Genomic DNA, 17,726 nt, shown 5'->3' on the forward strand with positions numbered 1-17,726 from the left:
TTTTTGCACAGACTGGAGTGTGTGGATTTTTCTTACAGTATATCTTTTATTAAGTTACAGTACTTACCAATCCTGCACCTTGACAGATGAGCGGTGATCTTGGACTTTATAATCCTGCAAGTTTTGAAAAAGGAGACAGAATGTGAAGCGATCACAGGAGACCTTAATAAGCACTAATAGTAATTGGCTGTGATGGCTCATTTCTAAAGGATGTGCTGAGCTCTGTGGATTATTATCTCCATTCACTAATCCTGCTGGTGTCTTCATTCTTTAATCCAACACAAAAGGGTCATTGCAGGCCATGTTTCAGAACACACCCCATATCAGGCTCTCCTATTCATTGTTCCATTTCTTCTCTCTATAATCATTTCACCTCACCACATGAACCAAGAACAGGCTGGTCTTCAAATCGCCCTGATAGGACCAGCAAGTCAGGGCAAGCTGGTTTTGAATAAAAAAAGTGGGATTAGGTCAACTGATTGAAAGATATGCAGGCTGATGGCGCAAACTGAATTCCTGGGAGGCTGTAATATTCACCAAAGGAACATGGAACATGGGGAACATGTTCCTTCTCCAGACACTTTGGTTGGTATAGTGAAGTAAAATAAATATAATGAGGGACTCTGTCAGTGCCAAATCTCTGTGTGAAAGGGTCATTGACATGTGCTGCATCTGAGAGAGAGAGAGCGAGAGACCTACACCAGTTAAATGGATTTATTTGAAGGGGCAGCTATGTGTTTCCTTTGGGTTTTCCCCTGTCTCTCCCAAATCCTGCACATGGTCCAAGTGTCCCATTGTCACTAAGTCATGTGATTTCTTGTAATCCAAGGGAAGTGAATACATGAAGTCTCTCACTGTCTGATATAATTAATTGTAGCAAATCTGACTGCTTCCCATTTACAAAGATACAGACACAGTGACTGAGATGGGAGTGCCAATATTTATTGAGGCGCACAAAATCATACCAAAACAAATTCATAATAAATAAAATGTTCAATTAAAAATATTTGGTTACATAAATGTAAACAATATATAATATATAAATACTCTGTTTGTAACCATCTTACCCCCTCCTCCCAAACCCCATGTTTTATTATATTCAATAAAAAGTTGTTCACAAAAAGATTAATAAAACATGTTGACCTAGTTAGATAGATGGCATCACATATACAGCCAGCGCAATGCCACAAATCACTATTCTACACACACATTAACATTACATCCGTACACACAGAAGTTGTCCGAGAGTTTCATTCAGTGATGCTACAGAGATGCACGACTGGATGAAGAATTCTCCTGCCGTATACCGTGCTTGTTTCCAGACCAGCGAGCTGTGTCTGTGTGCTGGTAGGAGACGTGTCTTCAGTCATGGGTTGAGGAAGTGCGTGGGGTCGTGTGCAATGATGTGTGATCTGCTTGAGTGATGTGATTCTAACATCAGCTTGCACATTGCACATTCTTCCACTGGTTGGGGGACGGGTTTGAAGACAGGACCTTCTTGCCCATTCTTGATGTAGGATTCAGGCATATAGGTCCGCCTCCCTTTTTCAGCTTCACACTGGTAGAAGAAAAAACAACCAAAAAAAAAACAAAGTCAATATTTGGTTTTGTAGCCACATTTCAGAGTTTGTTCACTAATAACTTACTGCGCCATTTCTTGTTATTTTCTTCTGAGTAAAGGATGCATGTGTATTTCCACATGGGTAACTTACACAATCTCAAGGTTGTCACAGGATGCACTGGGTGGGAACAGACCCACGGCAGAAATGTTGCTGCACCTCACAACATTCACAGGCTTCCCCCTGCAGGAACAACGCTGACTCCTGTTCAACGGGACTCCTGGAGAAACACAGAATTAGCAGAGTTCACTTGGTGGGTACGTCTGGTGCCCTTGATCTGTGTGTTATTTGCACCACTGTTTGGATAGGCTTACAGGTTACTGTAGCCGTGTGGCCTTACAGAACATACAGATAAACAATTACAACAAGTAAAACAGATACTATCGCAAAGGGAGAAGACAGACACCCCAGCCAGCTTTGAACCCGGGTCTAAAGGTGTTGGTTACATCAGAATCAGATTTTGTACTCTGCTGTGATGAATTGTAAACATTCATCAAACTAACTTTAATACAGTAGGAAAAACTCCTCTAAGGCGGCATTATAATTCTAAGATCAAAACGCAAGGTATTGCACATTTCTGTATGTGTATCATGCTTTCATAAATCACACTTGCGGTTTGTATAAACACGTACCATTCCAATCCTTACAATGAAACTCCACAAAAGGTATCTGAAACTGAGGAGGCATGAATTAGCATTCAACAAGTCTTACCATTGATGATCACTGCGGATATCAACAGAAGAAGCAGTGTTACTGTAGTGGCCTTCATCTTGGGATGTCAGTAACTTTTGCACAAAGCTTACTGAGCTGTCTTCAGTAGAATAATGCCTATAGTGCTGATGCCCTTCTTATAAGGGTATCAGCAAGGGGGCTGGAGTACTGCTGCATGAAGGCATAGGAAATCCCCAGCACTTAAAAGTGGATGTTCCACATTCTCATGCAGTGGACTCAGAGCTGTGATGTATTGAAATGGATGAACGTGAAAGTGGGTGTGGAAAGTGAAAGTGAAAGTGCACTTCCCTAGCCTGGGAATACCCATACGAATGTTGAGATTTGCTCTGCAGGTCTGTCTGGCCAAAAGGCCATTGAAGCCCATTTCCAATTCATATTTTTTTCTGACCCAATTATTGCACAAAAGAATACCACTCCACCCTAACTTAACATGCTTATATATAAGTATAAGTACAGTATATATACTCTTTTGATCACGTGAGGGAAATTTAGTCTCTGCATTTATCCCAATCTGTAAATTAGTGAAACACACAGCACACAGGACAACAACCCGGAGCAGTGAGCTGCCTGCTACAGCGGCACTTAGGGAGCAGTGAGGGGTTAGGTGCCTTGCTCAAGGACACTGGATGTGGGCATAGGAGAGCAGTGCTCAACCACTTTCCCTGCCCACAATTTTCCTACTGGTCAGCAATCGAACCAACACCCCTTCTGTTACAAGCCCAAAGCCCTAACCAGTAGGCCACGGCTGCCCCCAGTCAGATCCAAACTGAACAATGTGCTCTATATTAGAGTGCAATTTCCACTGCTATTTGTTTGATTGTAGGCTTTGTCTGTGGGAAGGTGCATCTAAATACAACCATATTCATCCTGTAATCTCTGCTATCTGAGAGGAAGAATTTAAACAGATTTGTTTGTATGACATACAGGCAGATATACAGTATCTGAATTAGATAACAAATGTGGGTTTATTGATGAAAAAAAGGGCTGGTCAATTAACAGGAGATGTTAAATACAGGGTTACTGAACATCAAACAGACCAAAACAGACACTTAAGTGAATCATCAAACATCAAAGCTGAATCCAGTTCTTTGATATCACCAGGAAATCCGGAAGACAAAAAGGTGAATGCAAACGCTCAAGGCTTCTTGACCAGACATGGCTCAATCTCACACAGCAGAAAGAATATCACACAAAGACAACTGAAAAGTTCAGGGCTTAAATACAAACACAATGAGCACAATGGATGCAGGCGAGTGCTAGGCCTATGGTGGGAAACCCCATAAGGGGGAAATACTAAACGCTGAAGACTACGCTTTTATTACAAGCAAGCTTGATTATTGTAATGCTCGTTTTACTGTCCTGTCAAAGACAAATGTTAATAAGTTGCAGATCATTCAGAATACAGCAGTGCGTGTTCTGACCAAGACCAAAAGGTGAGCACACAGTACCCCTATTTTAAAATCTCTTCACTGGCTGCCTGTTCATTTTAGAATTGATTTCAAGATTTTACTTTTGGTTTTTAAATCACTTAATGGACTTGCGCCTGTTTATCTAAAGACATACTCTCACCTTAACTACCATCACGACCACACAGATCCTAGGGTGAGGACGAAGACCCACAGGGAGGCAGCTTTCTGTCACTATAGTCCTTGCCTGTGGAACAGCTTGCCACATGAGGTGAGGATGGCCCAGTCAACTAGCCTGTTTAAGAAACATCTTAAGACATATCCCTTTAGCCTTGCCTTCTCTTAATTCCTGAATGTTTTTAATGTTTATGAACTTATATGATTGTTTTGTATATATAGACATTTATATTTTTTCAAGGAGTATGCTTCATCCTTTACTGTAATGGACTTGCCACTTGGTACTTGTCCTTATTCTATGATTTTTGCACTTTGATATTGATTTTGTATTGATTTTTAAAAATTATTATTATATTTATTTATTGATTTATTGAAGTGCTTTTGTTAAGCACCTTGTATTGCTGTTTGCATGAAAGTCACTGGTAACACTTTATAATAACTACACACAATTCATAATTTATTAAGCCTTTGTTACTTATTAGTTAATGGTTTGTTCATCATTAGTAATTTCTTGTTCATACATAATTTATAATCAGTAAAGCATTTGTTCACACAGTTATAAATGGTTTGTTCATAGTAAATAAGCCTATATCTAAAATATGTTTATACATTATTGTTAATACTTAATACATGATACAATAATATGTTTTTGATGAAGTAATATTTCCATTATTTAACAGTTACATACACATGCACTAATGATTAGTTAGGGTGAGGATACATATTTTATAAACCACTTCTTAATACTATAATTCACGATTAACTCAGGAGTTACAAGTGGTTAGTTAATGATATTTTGTGAGCTCATCTAAAGTGAGGACGTTTTATGCCTTGCAACACATTTACAAATGAGTTATAAAGTTTACATTTGCATTTATTCATTTAGCAGACACTTTCACCCAAAGCGACTTACACATGTCAATGAAATTAAAGGGCAAGGCCACATTGGTGGACGCCGGGGTTTGAACCACCAACTTTATGGGTTACTGCATGCTAACCCAGCTCCTTATCCACTACACTACCTCTGCCCAGTGGTATTACAACAGCCAATTCAAAATATAATTTAGATATGTGTTTACTATGAACAAACCATTTTAACTGTTTGTAAACATGATTTACAGATGATAATTAATGTAGGAATAATGCTTTACAAACGAAGAATACAGTTTTTAATAATAGTTTACAGATGTTTAATAAATGCTTAACAGTGTGTAGTAGAAGAAAACAAAAACTCTTGTATAGTCGTACTGTAGGTGTTTCTATCTGGGCCAAGGTAGTGTAGTGGATAAGGAGCTGGACTAGCATGCAGTAGCCTGAAAAGTTGGGGGTTCGATTCCCAGCTATAGCTGTTGTGTCAATGGCCTTCATTTTAATTGACATGTGTACGTCGCTTGTCTGCTAAATGAATGAGTGTGAATGTAATCTTTACAACTCATTTGAAAATGTGTTGCAAGGCAGAGAAAGTCCTCACTTTAGATAAGCTCTCAAAATATCATTAACTAACCACTTGTAACTCCTGAGTTAATCATGATTTATAGTATTAGGAAGTGGTTTATAAAATATGTATACTCACCCTAACTAATCATTAGTACATGTGTATGTGTTAAATAATGCAAATATTACTTCATCAACAAAATATTATTGCATAATTTTTTAAGTATTAACAATAATTTCTAAACATATTTTGGATATAGGCTTATTATGAACAAACCATTTATAACTGTGTGTACAAATACCTTATTTATGAGAATTAACATAGGAGCAATGCTTTACATATGATGAACAAAGCATTTTGTAATAGTTTGCAACTGGTTTATAATGGGAAAATGATTTAATTTATAAGTGGTTGTTTCATTATTTATTAAGTATAAATCATGTACTTACAAACATATTTTTTGGATAGGCTTATTTACTATGAACAAACCATTTATAACTGTGTGAACAAATGCTTACTGATGATAAATTATGTATGAACAAGAAATTACTAATGATGAACAAACCAATAACTAATAAGTAACAAAGGCTTAATAAATGATAAATTGTGTGTAGTTATTATAAAGTGTTACCAAGGCACTATATAAATAAAACTGAATTGAATTTAATTGAATAGTCCTGCATATGGAGCTGGAGCAGGAACTGGAGTAGATCCTGGGACTGGAGCCAGAACAGAGGAATGAGGTGCCGCAGCTGTGACATGTGTGGACATACCTGACCACACCTGCTCATACCAGACCACGAATCTCCCTTGTGTTACTCTCCTGCTAATTATTTTCAAGAATTCTGAGTCAGAGCAGACACTGAAAATCCCTCATTATTAGTGTGATATGTTGATTTTTGAAGCCCATCATGAGAACTACTTTTGAGAGCAGTGGGATGTGGGAGTATTGAGCTGACTTATCAATTTTATGCAGTGTTCAGCAATCAACATATCCCTTTTGCCAAGTTATCAAATAAGCTTCAGTTATTTCAGTTCAGTTCAGTCACTTTATTATCCCAAAGGGAAACGTATCTTGCAAACCAGTACACAAAAGATGAAAACAGAAGACTGACAAGACAAGACTTAAGATTTTGCACTTTTGGGGGCGCTGTGGCACAACAGGCTACAGCGCTCATACCATATACGGGTCCAAGTGCCTACGGGGACCCAGGTTCGAATCCAATGGTCCCAACCCCATCTCTCTCTCCCACTTACTTCTGTTCTCTCTCTTCACTGTCCTAAATACAAAAAATATACTTAAAAAAAAAAGATTTTGCACTTTTCCCATCATTCAAATCATAGTGCTAAACGTTTTGCGTCAAAATCAACACAAAGTTAACACTGGAATATGCAGATTAAACATGTTCTCTTTTATTTGTATATTCACATTTACACACTGCACAATTTATATACTGTATATATAACATAATCTCACTTACAAACAGATATGACACAAACACAACAATATGCAAAATACAGAAGCTGTACAATGTCTAGCATTTTTCTATTTATATGAACAACTCTAGTGAAATTAACAACATAGAATTAACAACATAGATTTGACAAATAACATTCATTTAAATACTTTGAAGTGAATAAAATAATATGCTAAATGTTGTAGTTTATCTAATGTTAGCAACATGCTACATCTTGTCTTGTTCTGAAGCACTTTGAAACTGATTTAATAGCTGCCTTTTGCAGGTAATACTGCATTATAGAGCTGGTAGTCTGATGAGGTCCTGACTCAGGATAGTGGAGTCCACCATCTCAGGCACGGATCTCTGCACTCCTAAAACAAACATGACGAAAAGAATGGTTATCACAACATACAAAATATCACCGTAGGCTATGGTTAGATTATTCAACAATAACAACTTATAGGCATCTTACATGTGCTGTGAATGTAAAACTGTGCTGTAGCCTACCTCTTTTTGATGGCTCTCTTGACGTAATTCTTGGAAAAAGAGCTGTTTGGATTCAGACACTTTTGTCCTCCATTATCCTTGAGAGTGACACTGAGGACACAGATGTAAACATCAGATACAGACCACCACTAAACTCCATAAGGTATGCAGTTATAGCACATGACATTGTGACATGCTTACATGATTTCCAGATTGGGGCATGAGGGGGAAGGAGGTAACACCTCTAGCCTCTCAATGCGGTTTGAGCGGACAGCTCTGACCCCTGCATCCTGGCACTTGCATCTTCCCAGAGAAAGTTGCCCTGGAAATCAAAATGATCTTCACTGTTTAAGGACTTGAGCAAAAATGAAATCTGTACTACTGATGCTTTAAGTGAATAAGGAATATGGTCAATGTCCATAGAAAAGTCCACTCAAATAAAGTTATTTGTTTGAGATAAACAGAACAAGATCACAATCAATGGATGACAAATATAATCACTGGAGCCCTTACCTCTCACATTTCCAAAGAGCAGGACGGCCAGAAGAGCGAGGAGAGCTGCTGACTTCATTATTGTAAATGGGTGATGATCTGCTTGCTATACCAGCTGCCGAGTGAAGATGCTGAGAGGTGTCAAACGGGCCCGTATTTATTCTGCAGCCGCGGGGTTTCCCTTTGGCTTATTCCTACCCTCTGCCTCACCCCAGCGTCCAAGAGGAGTCGTCACTTCTTTCACTTGTACTTTTTTCATTTTCTCATTAAGTAGCTTTCACATTTCTTGGAAACGTTCTCACGGACTGACAGTGTTATGCAATGTAATGTTATGAGTTTGGTGAGTGTGGCTGTGTGTGTGTGTTTGTATTTTTATCCTCGTGGCAAAACGGGAAACGATCTGGTTTTAATTGCTGTATTATATATGGCTTATACTGTATGTTGTGGTATATTAATTAATCATCAGTAAATGTATTTCTATGGCACCTTAGCACTGGAGCAGGAGTATGCTGATTCCAAGGTACACAAAAAAGCATGTGAGATGCTAATATGTAGATCCTGTTAATATTCGGATTAATGTTAATGGTCCAACATCCATGTGTGTTATTCGGTGCTTCACCAACATGAGAATGCAGTTCCAAGTATGTGGGCCTATCTGCTTAGAAAATGCACTGCTTATACAAAATACATCAGTCACAACATGTACTGTAAATAAAAACTAAAATCTAAATGATCGCTCTTGGGAACTATAAGCTACTGGTGTAGCCCACTTACAGTGAATTATGCTAAGCTTGATTAATGATGGGGGTATCAGACTGGTTTAATGCACGCACAGAGTGGCAAGACATGTGGTCTTACTGCCCAGAAAGACTTACATATGTGTTGCATTTTGTGAGCTTTATCCCAACAAAGTGGAGCTAAATGAGTGGGATAACAGGATGTTTTTTTTTCACAAAGCGCGCATGCACACACACACACATACACACACACACACACACAAACATGAACAGATGCATGCACACACACACACACACACACACACACACACACACACATAAACACACACACACAGATACATGCACACACACAATAGTACTTATGGAAAACACAGCCCTGGTGAATGAGGACCACATGTCTGGGTATGGGGGGTAATAATCTCAAACAGCCACACACTGTGAGTACAAAAGTAAAAATATGATTTAAAGTAAAGGCCATGTAAAAAGTGTTGCAAGCTATTTCATCAGAACCAAAAGTGTCAATGAAAGTAAAACTGTAGGGAGGAAGCTACTCAGGAAATCAGTTTCATACCCTACCTTTAAATCCCCAGCTGCTTATTCAACATACAGAACTTTATGGCACTTCTCTAAAACGTTCTCAAGAAATTCATCGAGATTGATTGGCATGCCATCCTCGAGGGAAAATCTTCCCGATAATTGGTAAAGCAAGCGTGGTCTATTTGCCATGGTTTATAGTAGGCCTATCCGAAGAAAGAACAGGTACTGTAGAATCACAGGCAGATGTGACCACCATGAAGACTGCAATGATGAACCTCATGAATGCAAGTGCAGCACTCAAGGCAGAGCTGGCCAAGCTGAAGGCCAGAGGGGGAAGCAGAGAAAGAGGAGCATGGAGTGCGCTGAATTGAATTAGATCCTCAGTATAATTAAGCAATAAGCCCCGAGAGGCCGTAAGTTACACTGATGCTAAAACAGTTGTTAGGCACAACGCGCTACCGGCATGCCTAAAACCTCCCTTAGCTGTTGTAAAATCGGTGTAACCTACGGACTCGAGTGGCTTATTGCTTTTCTAAGTCTGTTACTATAAATACCTGGCAAAGTTTCATAAAGTAAAGGCACAGCAACTAGAAATATAACGAGTTACTCCTAGATAATCATTCTTCCGCCAAGAAATTTCCTCTATCTGAATGGTTGCCAAGCAACGTCGAGACGCAGCTACTTTAACTTTTGTATCAAGTTATGGTAGCACAGTATAGAACGAAATGTGGTCAAGGTGTAAGTTTATGCTGCATTTTACAACGGCATCGAACTTGATTCAGCCAATCACAATCAAGAACTGGAACTATCAGTTTTAGAGTTCCTCACAAACATTGGACAGGCCTACAGCAGTGTTACACATTTGGTCACAGCTCCAGTGCAGTGGGTCTACTACTTCAGAATCAGAACTATGGACCACCAAATTACAGGCTTTGTAACCATAAGGATGAATGGGAATTTAATTAAATTTAATCATTTCAGACACAGGAGGGATTCCTTCCTAGTGCTATAGGTAGGGGATTTCCCACAGCCCATGTACAGTAATGTAGTTTGAAGAGTTATGTGTGCTCAGGATGTGAATGGCTTGAGGAAAGAAACTCCTTCTCGGTCTTTCTGTTTTAGACATGTGGGAACAGACGTCAGACGTCTGCTTTACCTCAATGGTTTAAACAGTCCATGGTCAGGGTGTGAAATGTCCTTTAAAATATTTTGGGCCTCTGTCCATCCTCTTCTGGTATAGATGTCCTGCAGGGTAGGGTGAATCTGATGGTGTCTGTAAAAGAGAAAGAAATCATATACAGTATTACAATTGGCCCCGTCCATGAATATAATTAATACAAACAACTCAAACTGCTCATCTTGTATGACAAATAAAAGCAAACCCATACTAGCAGCCTGTAAGTCAGATGCAATAGTTAGAAGTAACACAGATGTGTACTATATACACTATATATATATACACTATATAAACGTATACAGTTTGGAATCACTTAGAAATGTCCGGTGCTTTTCTTTTGATAAAGAGGACATTTCAAAGTGACAATACACTTTTGAGCAGTAGTATATCTGCGTGATATCATACCTAAACGCAACACTGTCTGCAGCAGCTCCTGCCTTCGTGCGTACACCACCTTTCTGATGCCTAACATAGATAATCTCCCATCTGACCTGCAATAGCAGCTTTTGGCTCCACACTGAGACTGTTGGATGGCACCTAAAAAAATAAAACAGCAATTGCCATACATCTTGTCATTGTTGAGTAAGATAAAAAAAATGAAGCATTAAAAAATAAGTAAGGTAAGTCGGTCAGGTGTACAAACAAATATTATAACTAGATGTACCGCAGAGCGGTACAAAATATGACCGCCGCCCAGTCCAGCACATTTTTTCCACAAAAAGAAATCACGCTGAAAGGCCTATATGATTCTAACTGTCTCACTAAATTGCATTATCCACACTCAATTCTCACTGGTATCTGCTAGACAACAAGTACCAAAACATGATTAGTTCATAGATTTCACATGTAAAATTCATTTTATACAACCCCACCTCCATCTTGCCTGTTCATAATTCTGAGAAATTCTTGATTGTTTGTGTTATGAATATGTTATGTGTGTGGGTGTGTGTGTGTGTGAGTGTGTGTGTGTGTGTGTGTGTGTGTGTGTGTGCGTGCTTGTGTGTTGCCTGCGTATGTGCCTGTGCATGCAAGCGTACATATGTCTACTGTGTGAGTATGTGTCATACGTATGATTACTGTGAATGTATGTGTGTGTGTGTGTATCTGTTTGTGCACATGTGTGCACATGAAATGGGTTAACATGACCCCTGGAGGCAAACATACGGAAAAAAATGGTCATCCTAGGCCCTACAGTTCTCAAGATATTCACAGAGAACTGTGTCTGCCCTACCCTCCTTTCGGAGGGGTCCAGTCCAGCGGGGGGGATACAGATCAAAACGAAAAATGACGGTTCCATGCTATCCATGTGGGGGTACATGCCCACCAAGTTTTGTGTACCCCGGTCTTTCAGTGTCCCGGGGATCCTTGTTGGTGTACGTCACTAAATGTACACATAAATTATTTTATTGTAAGGCCCCCCATGAACGAAAGTACACAAAACTTGACATGCATTTGGAGGGTGTCATAATGACCCTACACTTTTAATTTCGTGCAGTTTTGACCTTGTCAGCCAGAGATATTGTGATGAAAACACCTAATTTTTTGCTTTTTAATTTTTAACTAGGTGGCGCTATACATGAAATAAGTGGTAATGGGATGGGTTGACATGCCCCCTTAAGACCAACATACATAAAAAAGGTGGACCTCCTAGGCCCTACGGTTCTCGAGATATTCACAGAAAACTGTGTCTGCCCTACACTCCTTTCGGGGGGTCCAGTCCAGCAGGGGGGCTACAGATCAAAACGAAAAACAATGGTTCCATGCTATCCATGTGGGGTTACATGCCCACCAAGTTTCGTGTACCCCGGTCTTTCAGTGTTCCGGGAATCATTGACGGAAATTTGGGCATGCGAAAAAGAAAAAAAACAAATCTGACTAATGCGCTTCGCTGCGCGGCGGTCATAGTTACATTGTGAAGGCACCCTTGCCACCATCACCATCTACTGTATGCTAATTCCTGATATCAGTTTATTTGTGAGGGCTCTGTTAATAAAAGATAGAATTTATACATTTGAAATAATGATTATGATTAGTTTGGCAGATATTCACAACACTGCTCACATTGCCACTAACACAATGGTAAACATGGCTATATTGCAAAATCAAGACTATTTTCAGTAGCTGCAATAATCATGATTAATTTCTGTATTAATGCATTACATTGCACATATGTCAAAGAAATTAGAGCATTCATAACATAGTCATACCCTCACCATGGTACAAATAAATACATTCAAAACACACAAACACTTACGCCACGTTGAGGGCACCAGCCATGTCTTCTAGACGTCATTAATTAGCAGGTAGTGCAATCAGGACAGACTGACTTTGCCCCGGATGGTTGATGGAGCCCACTCCACAATCATATCAACAAACAGACACATGAAAAGAGGGGATAAACTAGTCACAGTTACAGACACAAATATATGCACACATATCATAATGCTATATGTGATTCTACTTGTGCATTTTCTATAGGTGTATGTGTGCAGGGTCGGTCCTACGCTATTCTTGGCAGGGGGGCAACATCACGCACACGCATTTTTTTGGGGTCCCCCTCCCAGCCCGGTGTGGTTGCTCACGTTGCTACCCCTCCAGGACCGGCCCTGTATGTGTGTGTGTCTACCCGGTGAGTGAACTATCTTGTGGGCTTGGAACTTCTTCCATATGTGGCACACATTTGGCCTCACAACACAACGCCTGCAAACAGAGGGAACAGAGGGAGACTTAGATTAATAACTTGCAAAACACACAGAACATAAAAAGACCATCACTGAAGCACTACTACACTCATGCATCTTAAATAAACACATAGTTTGTCGCAAATCAGGTACATCAAACAAGGGGCAAATAAGGGCTATGAAATAAAGAACATGTAGCCATAGCCAAACACTATACTACCCTTCACAACTTAAAGTGCATCATACCCCAATTGCCTGCATAATTGCCCCCATTCACATCCATTATATGACAAGTCTGTTAATGACAATGGCTATACTAAACTACAGTTCCTTAAATCAGGGTGCAGGATAACTTACATATCTATTAACTTTACTACATTCATTTGTTTTACTGGTCCTCTTTCCATTTATATCAACACTACATGCATATTAAATGTAAATAATGTTATCTACCTAGCTAGCAGCTAGGCCATTAACAACTCTCATCTGTGTCTGTAACATTCATAGACAGTAAAAGAAATGGACGAACAGACTCCGTCGTTCTCAATGGGAGGGTACTGAGTCATTTTTCAGTTGGTCCCCCCAGTACTGCGCAGACTCGCACTTAACTTCGTGACGTTAGCCATCGAACTGAATCTTGTAACTCATATGATAGATAGGCTACACAGAAATTCTTCTCACACTTCCTTCGCCTTCAAAGTCATCAAAGTTAAACATTTATTTATGTATTATTAATATCATCCTCACAAGTGATATCAAGTCGTGTTAATGTTGAAACTACCACACATGATCATTTTCAAAAACAGTCATGGTAAAACAAAACAAAAAAGTTATAGCCTTGAGGCTAATCTTCTTTCCACTTTTCTGACCTACGTCAATCCATCGAAAACCTCTGAAATGATTATCGTTAGACTACCTAACGGTAAAACTACTGTTTTTCCATTAGGTTTACTTGCCTCTATGCTTTACCTTAACATAGGCTACAATGCTAGGCTACATAGCTTTGTTCACGGGTTTCCGTGCTGGCTGGACTACGCTTCTTATCCAAACAATACGGTTATCTCCCTTCAGTGCGTTAGCTTCCCTTCAACCGGACATGCTAAACATTCTTCTTACGGGAACCTAACGTTATGTACGAGGTAGTCGAGTCTTGTTTTGCCTTTTATTGTTTATGTAGATAACACAGAAGCTAAAATATCGGCACATGATATATGTTATATGAAGTTATGGGAGTTCAAAAAAATCCTAAATGGATGGGCGTTCTATGGGGTTAGCAGAGAGTTGATAACCACCGCTACATCGATGCTTCTACTTCCGGGAATTCGCCTGCCCCCTTGGTAACATTAAGTTAATGTTAGCCTGCATGGCTATTAGCAGCCACTTTAAATATAGCTAACTTACTAGTGCCTGATATTTCATTCAAACTAAAACTACATTCACAACGACATCTTACACAGACGTATTGTTGGATGTGATATTCACTACCATTCCAGGTATTCCACTTAATGGTGAAGTTAGCTATGGGAAAAGTTAACATTAACTCAGTCAAGTGCAGTCAACTTTAGCTATTAGCTCGCTAAATAATTGCTAGCTAGTTCTAACATGACTAACGGTTTTAGTTAACAATACATTATGAAACTCTATATTTATAATAAATTCCAGTTTTCAATTGGCATACAAAAGTATTGTAATTCCTACCTTGGATATGATGACGGCAGAGTTTGCAGGTTGAAGTCACTGGTGGATGGCTGGAGTGAGTTGAAATGTCAGTCAGGGGTGGCTGGGGGTGAACGTTAAAAATCGCCCCACAATGCTGTGCGGTTCAAGTGCAATTCAAATTTCACTACATGTTTAGTACAGTGCATGAAAATGCACTGTACTGTTCTTCCTAGGCAACTTCAACAACTTCCTCCGCTTACCACTTTTTCCGTACGCAATTTCTCTTGAACAGTTTAACTTAGAAACTTCGTTCAAACTTTGTAACGTAGGTCTTCAAACGGACCAAGCTGCTATGTCTTTTCAACTTTTCAACTTTTATACTTTTTAAACTATTAAAGAAAAACTTTTTAAAAATCCCCATAGACTTAACATTGCCGATTGTGACATCATAATACGGCCGTTAAGCAATTAGAATCCTATGGCAGGTGTTCAGGCCACCTGCAGCCTCAGGCTTTAAGCATACAATCTTATCTGGGTCAATTAAGACTACACATCCTATTCAACTGTTTCCTCTGCCCAAAACTGTTTCAAAATAAAAGTCCTCACTACAATAATCCACTGTTAAACAATGTAACCCATTAAAGGGGTGGTTCAGGATTTTGGACATAAGACCTCATTTCCAAGTAAGCAAGTGTGATATGTATCAGTGGAGACCGTTTTCAACACGTTTCATCCAGTCCTTCTAATTGCAGAGTTCGCAGGTGCTAGGCTAGCGCAAGTCAACGGTATGTGCTAGCCTGCCACTAAAGACAGTCTTACCCACTCCAAAGCTCCAACCATCTCTGTATTATCTGTTTTAACTATACATGATATTTTACATCACAACTTTAGCATTTTCATGCACTGGTAATTCCTTGGAATTGCATTTCTAGTTTCACAGTAAAAATCTGAGTAAAAGTCTGAGAATAAATCAATTTGTTGTGAAATAATACTGCTAAATATTGTGTATGTTAAATGGTTATTTCCAGAGCAAAGATCAGTATGAATATGTGAGTTGCAGTTGGACTGCAAACAGATTGTGTTTTCATGTAAATGTGAAAAAGAATGTAAATGAGGTTTCAAGGCCAAGTAAACTTGTGTACAAGGAATCTGCATTTATCCGATCTGTGAATTAGTGAACACACAGAGCCCACAGTGAACAGAAGCACACAATGAGCGCACACAGAGCAGTGAGCTGCTTTGCTACAGCCGTGCTCGGGGAGCAGTGTGGGGTTAGGTACCTTGCTCAGGGGCACTTCAGCCGTGGGTGTGGGCATGGGAGAGCAGTGTTCAACCACTTCCCCCACTCACATATTTCAGGGATCGAACCAGCAACCCTTCGGCAGGGGCGGAGCCAGACATTGTAAACATTCGGGGCTTAGCCCATTTTTTTTTTTTTAAATAACCCCTTAAATAATGACTTCTAGTGAATTTTGTGTAAACTAATGGACACATTGAGACTTAAAAAATGTGAAACTAACATTCAACAGATTCAAGGTATCTGACTGGCACTGCATTGTGTAAAATTATAGTTTTGGGTCTTTCAAGAGGCAATATCTGTTCATATCTGTTTAGCATGTACTTAAGCGTTTCTTATGGTTTGTATATTATAGTATTTGTTTATTTTCATTAGGCTATTGTTTGATATGACATTATTGTTTATTATTGCTATTCTCCTTCTTCCTCTTCCCTGATCTCATCTGTGTGACAAATATATAGAATATCTTATACTATAATATACATAATATTATGATATATTTTACAGTATGGCCAGTCATCATGATACAAGGGTATTTTAGAAGGAATGCATTATCATCTTGACATAGGCGTTTCTAAATTATATTAATTTTGTAATTTAGCAAGATTATTCATAGGTTTCATCAGGTCCCTTTACACAGGTGCATAAAATCAAGCACCTAGATTATGAATGCAGACTGCATGGTGCTTGATTAACACACTTATGGAAAGGGCCCTTTCCTCTCAATATATCATTGTAATGTTTTTTTTTTTTTAGTTAATAATTAGTTAGGCAGCCAAAACAACATAACATGACTTGTATTTATGTGGACTCTTGGATTATAAGATCTGTGGTGGTGGATAGGATATCAACAAGGTTTTAAGGTAGGCTAACAGTTAACATTCTTTTGTGCAACATATGACACTGAAAAGTTGACATGGGCAGATAACTGTTAATGGGTTTTTCTGACATTTCAAAACAGTGTAGCCTAATTTATTAGCTACAAGACGAGGATCACTTTGTTTTGGGAGCTGGAATTTCTTATTCTGCAGTAGGCTTAGCTAGCCTATGAGAGTACTGAATTTGCCTTTTCCGCCGACGAACGAGGACATTTAACGTTAACGTTAAGCATTTAGTGCTAGGGAGCTAGCCAAGTAGCCTAACGTTAGCCTGCCTAACTGACTGAAAGCTCTTAACGTGAAATCACCAACCTGAAACAACACTATCCGTCAGTTCACTGGGCGATGCTGTTGCTTGAACAGAGCTGGGTGGTCTTTTGAAAAACTTTCTAATATCCATAACGTTTCAACAACATGTACACAAAGTGTTTTATCACAGACTGTAAAAGTGACAGACTTCTGACAGAGGCTTTTTGGAACACCGAAGCCATGACGTAGCGTTGTCAAGGCAGCATTTTCACTGGATCTAAACAAATCAATCTAACCATTGAAATCACCATAGCGGATAGCCCAGAGACCTGGCATAGATTGTGTAGCAAGTCAAATTATTTTTCAATATTGGGCTTTGAAAATAACTAGGGATATATTTCCTCAGTAAATGAGCATTTTGTGACATTTATAGAGAAACCGAGGGGAAGTTATATTGGAAATAAGAATTGCCGGGAATTTAAAACACTAAAAAAAGATTCGGGGCTTTTGAAAAAAGATTCGGGGCTTAAGCCCCCTAAGCCACCCCCTAGCTCCGCCACTGCCCTTCGGTTACAAGCCCGTAGCTCTGACCATTAGGCCACGGCTGGCCCATTCATTTAAAAAGCAAGGGCTATTTGTGGACCTCCGCTGAACCTATAATATCAGGCTACCAGTGCAGGCCCGTTCTTACTCCTACACCAGTT

The 17,726-nt window shown here is 39.2% G+C and overlaps 1 protein-coding gene and 1 long non-coding RNA gene across 2 annotated transcripts; both read right to left on the minus strand.

The window, feature by feature from the left end:
- Nucleotides 1-925: 925 nt before the first annotated feature.
- Nucleotides 926-2,452, minus strand: LOC143105916 (uncharacterized). The gene is made up of 3 exons (XR_012983575.1): nt 2,331-2,452; nt 1,713-1,839; nt 926-1,558 (listed from the first exon to the last, which is right to left on the minus strand). It is a non-coding gene; the product is annotated as an uncharacterized LOC143105916 (long non-coding RNA).
- A 4,303-nt stretch (nt 2,453-6,755) lies between these two features.
- Nucleotides 6,756-7,922, minus strand: LOC143106095 (C-X-C motif chemokine 11-6-like). Its single transcript, XM_076270274.1, has 4 exons — nt 7,829-7,922; nt 7,517-7,637; nt 7,337-7,426; nt 6,756-7,200 (listed from the first exon to the last, which is right to left on the minus strand). The coding sequence occupies exons 1-4, from the start codon at nt 7,884-7,886 to the stop codon at nt 7,179-7,181; spliced, it is 291 nt and encodes a 96-aa protein (XP_076126389.1). The 5' UTR covers nt 7,887-7,922; the 3' UTR covers nt 6,756-7,178.
- Between the last annotated feature and the right edge of the window lie 9,804 nt (nt 7,923-17,726).

The sequence above is a fragment of the Alosa pseudoharengus genome, unplaced genomic scaffold (assembly GCF_046254945.1).
Source record: "Alosa pseudoharengus isolate Yale_2024_CS ecotype anadromous, Long Island Sound unplaced genomic scaffold, YU_APseudo_1.1 YU_APseudo_1.1_scf_6, whole genome shotgun sequence".
NCBI lineage: Eukaryota > Metazoa > Chordata > Actinopteri > Clupeiformes > Clupeidae > Alosa > Alosa pseudoharengus.

Coding starts and splice junctions, on each gene's coding strand:
- LOC143106095 (XM_076270274.1), bottom strand. CDS start 7,886: ATGAAGTCAGCAGCTCTCCTCGCTCTTCTGGCCGTCCTGCTCTTTGGA. Junction 7,427..7,516: donor TGCCCCAATCTGGAAATCAT/GTAAGCATGTCA, acceptor CTGTGTCCTCAG/TGTCACTCTCAAGGATAATG. Junction 7,201..7,336: donor AAGAGAGCCATCAAAAAGAG/GTAGGCTACAGC, acceptor TGTTTGTTTTAG/GAGTGCAGAGATCCGTGCCT.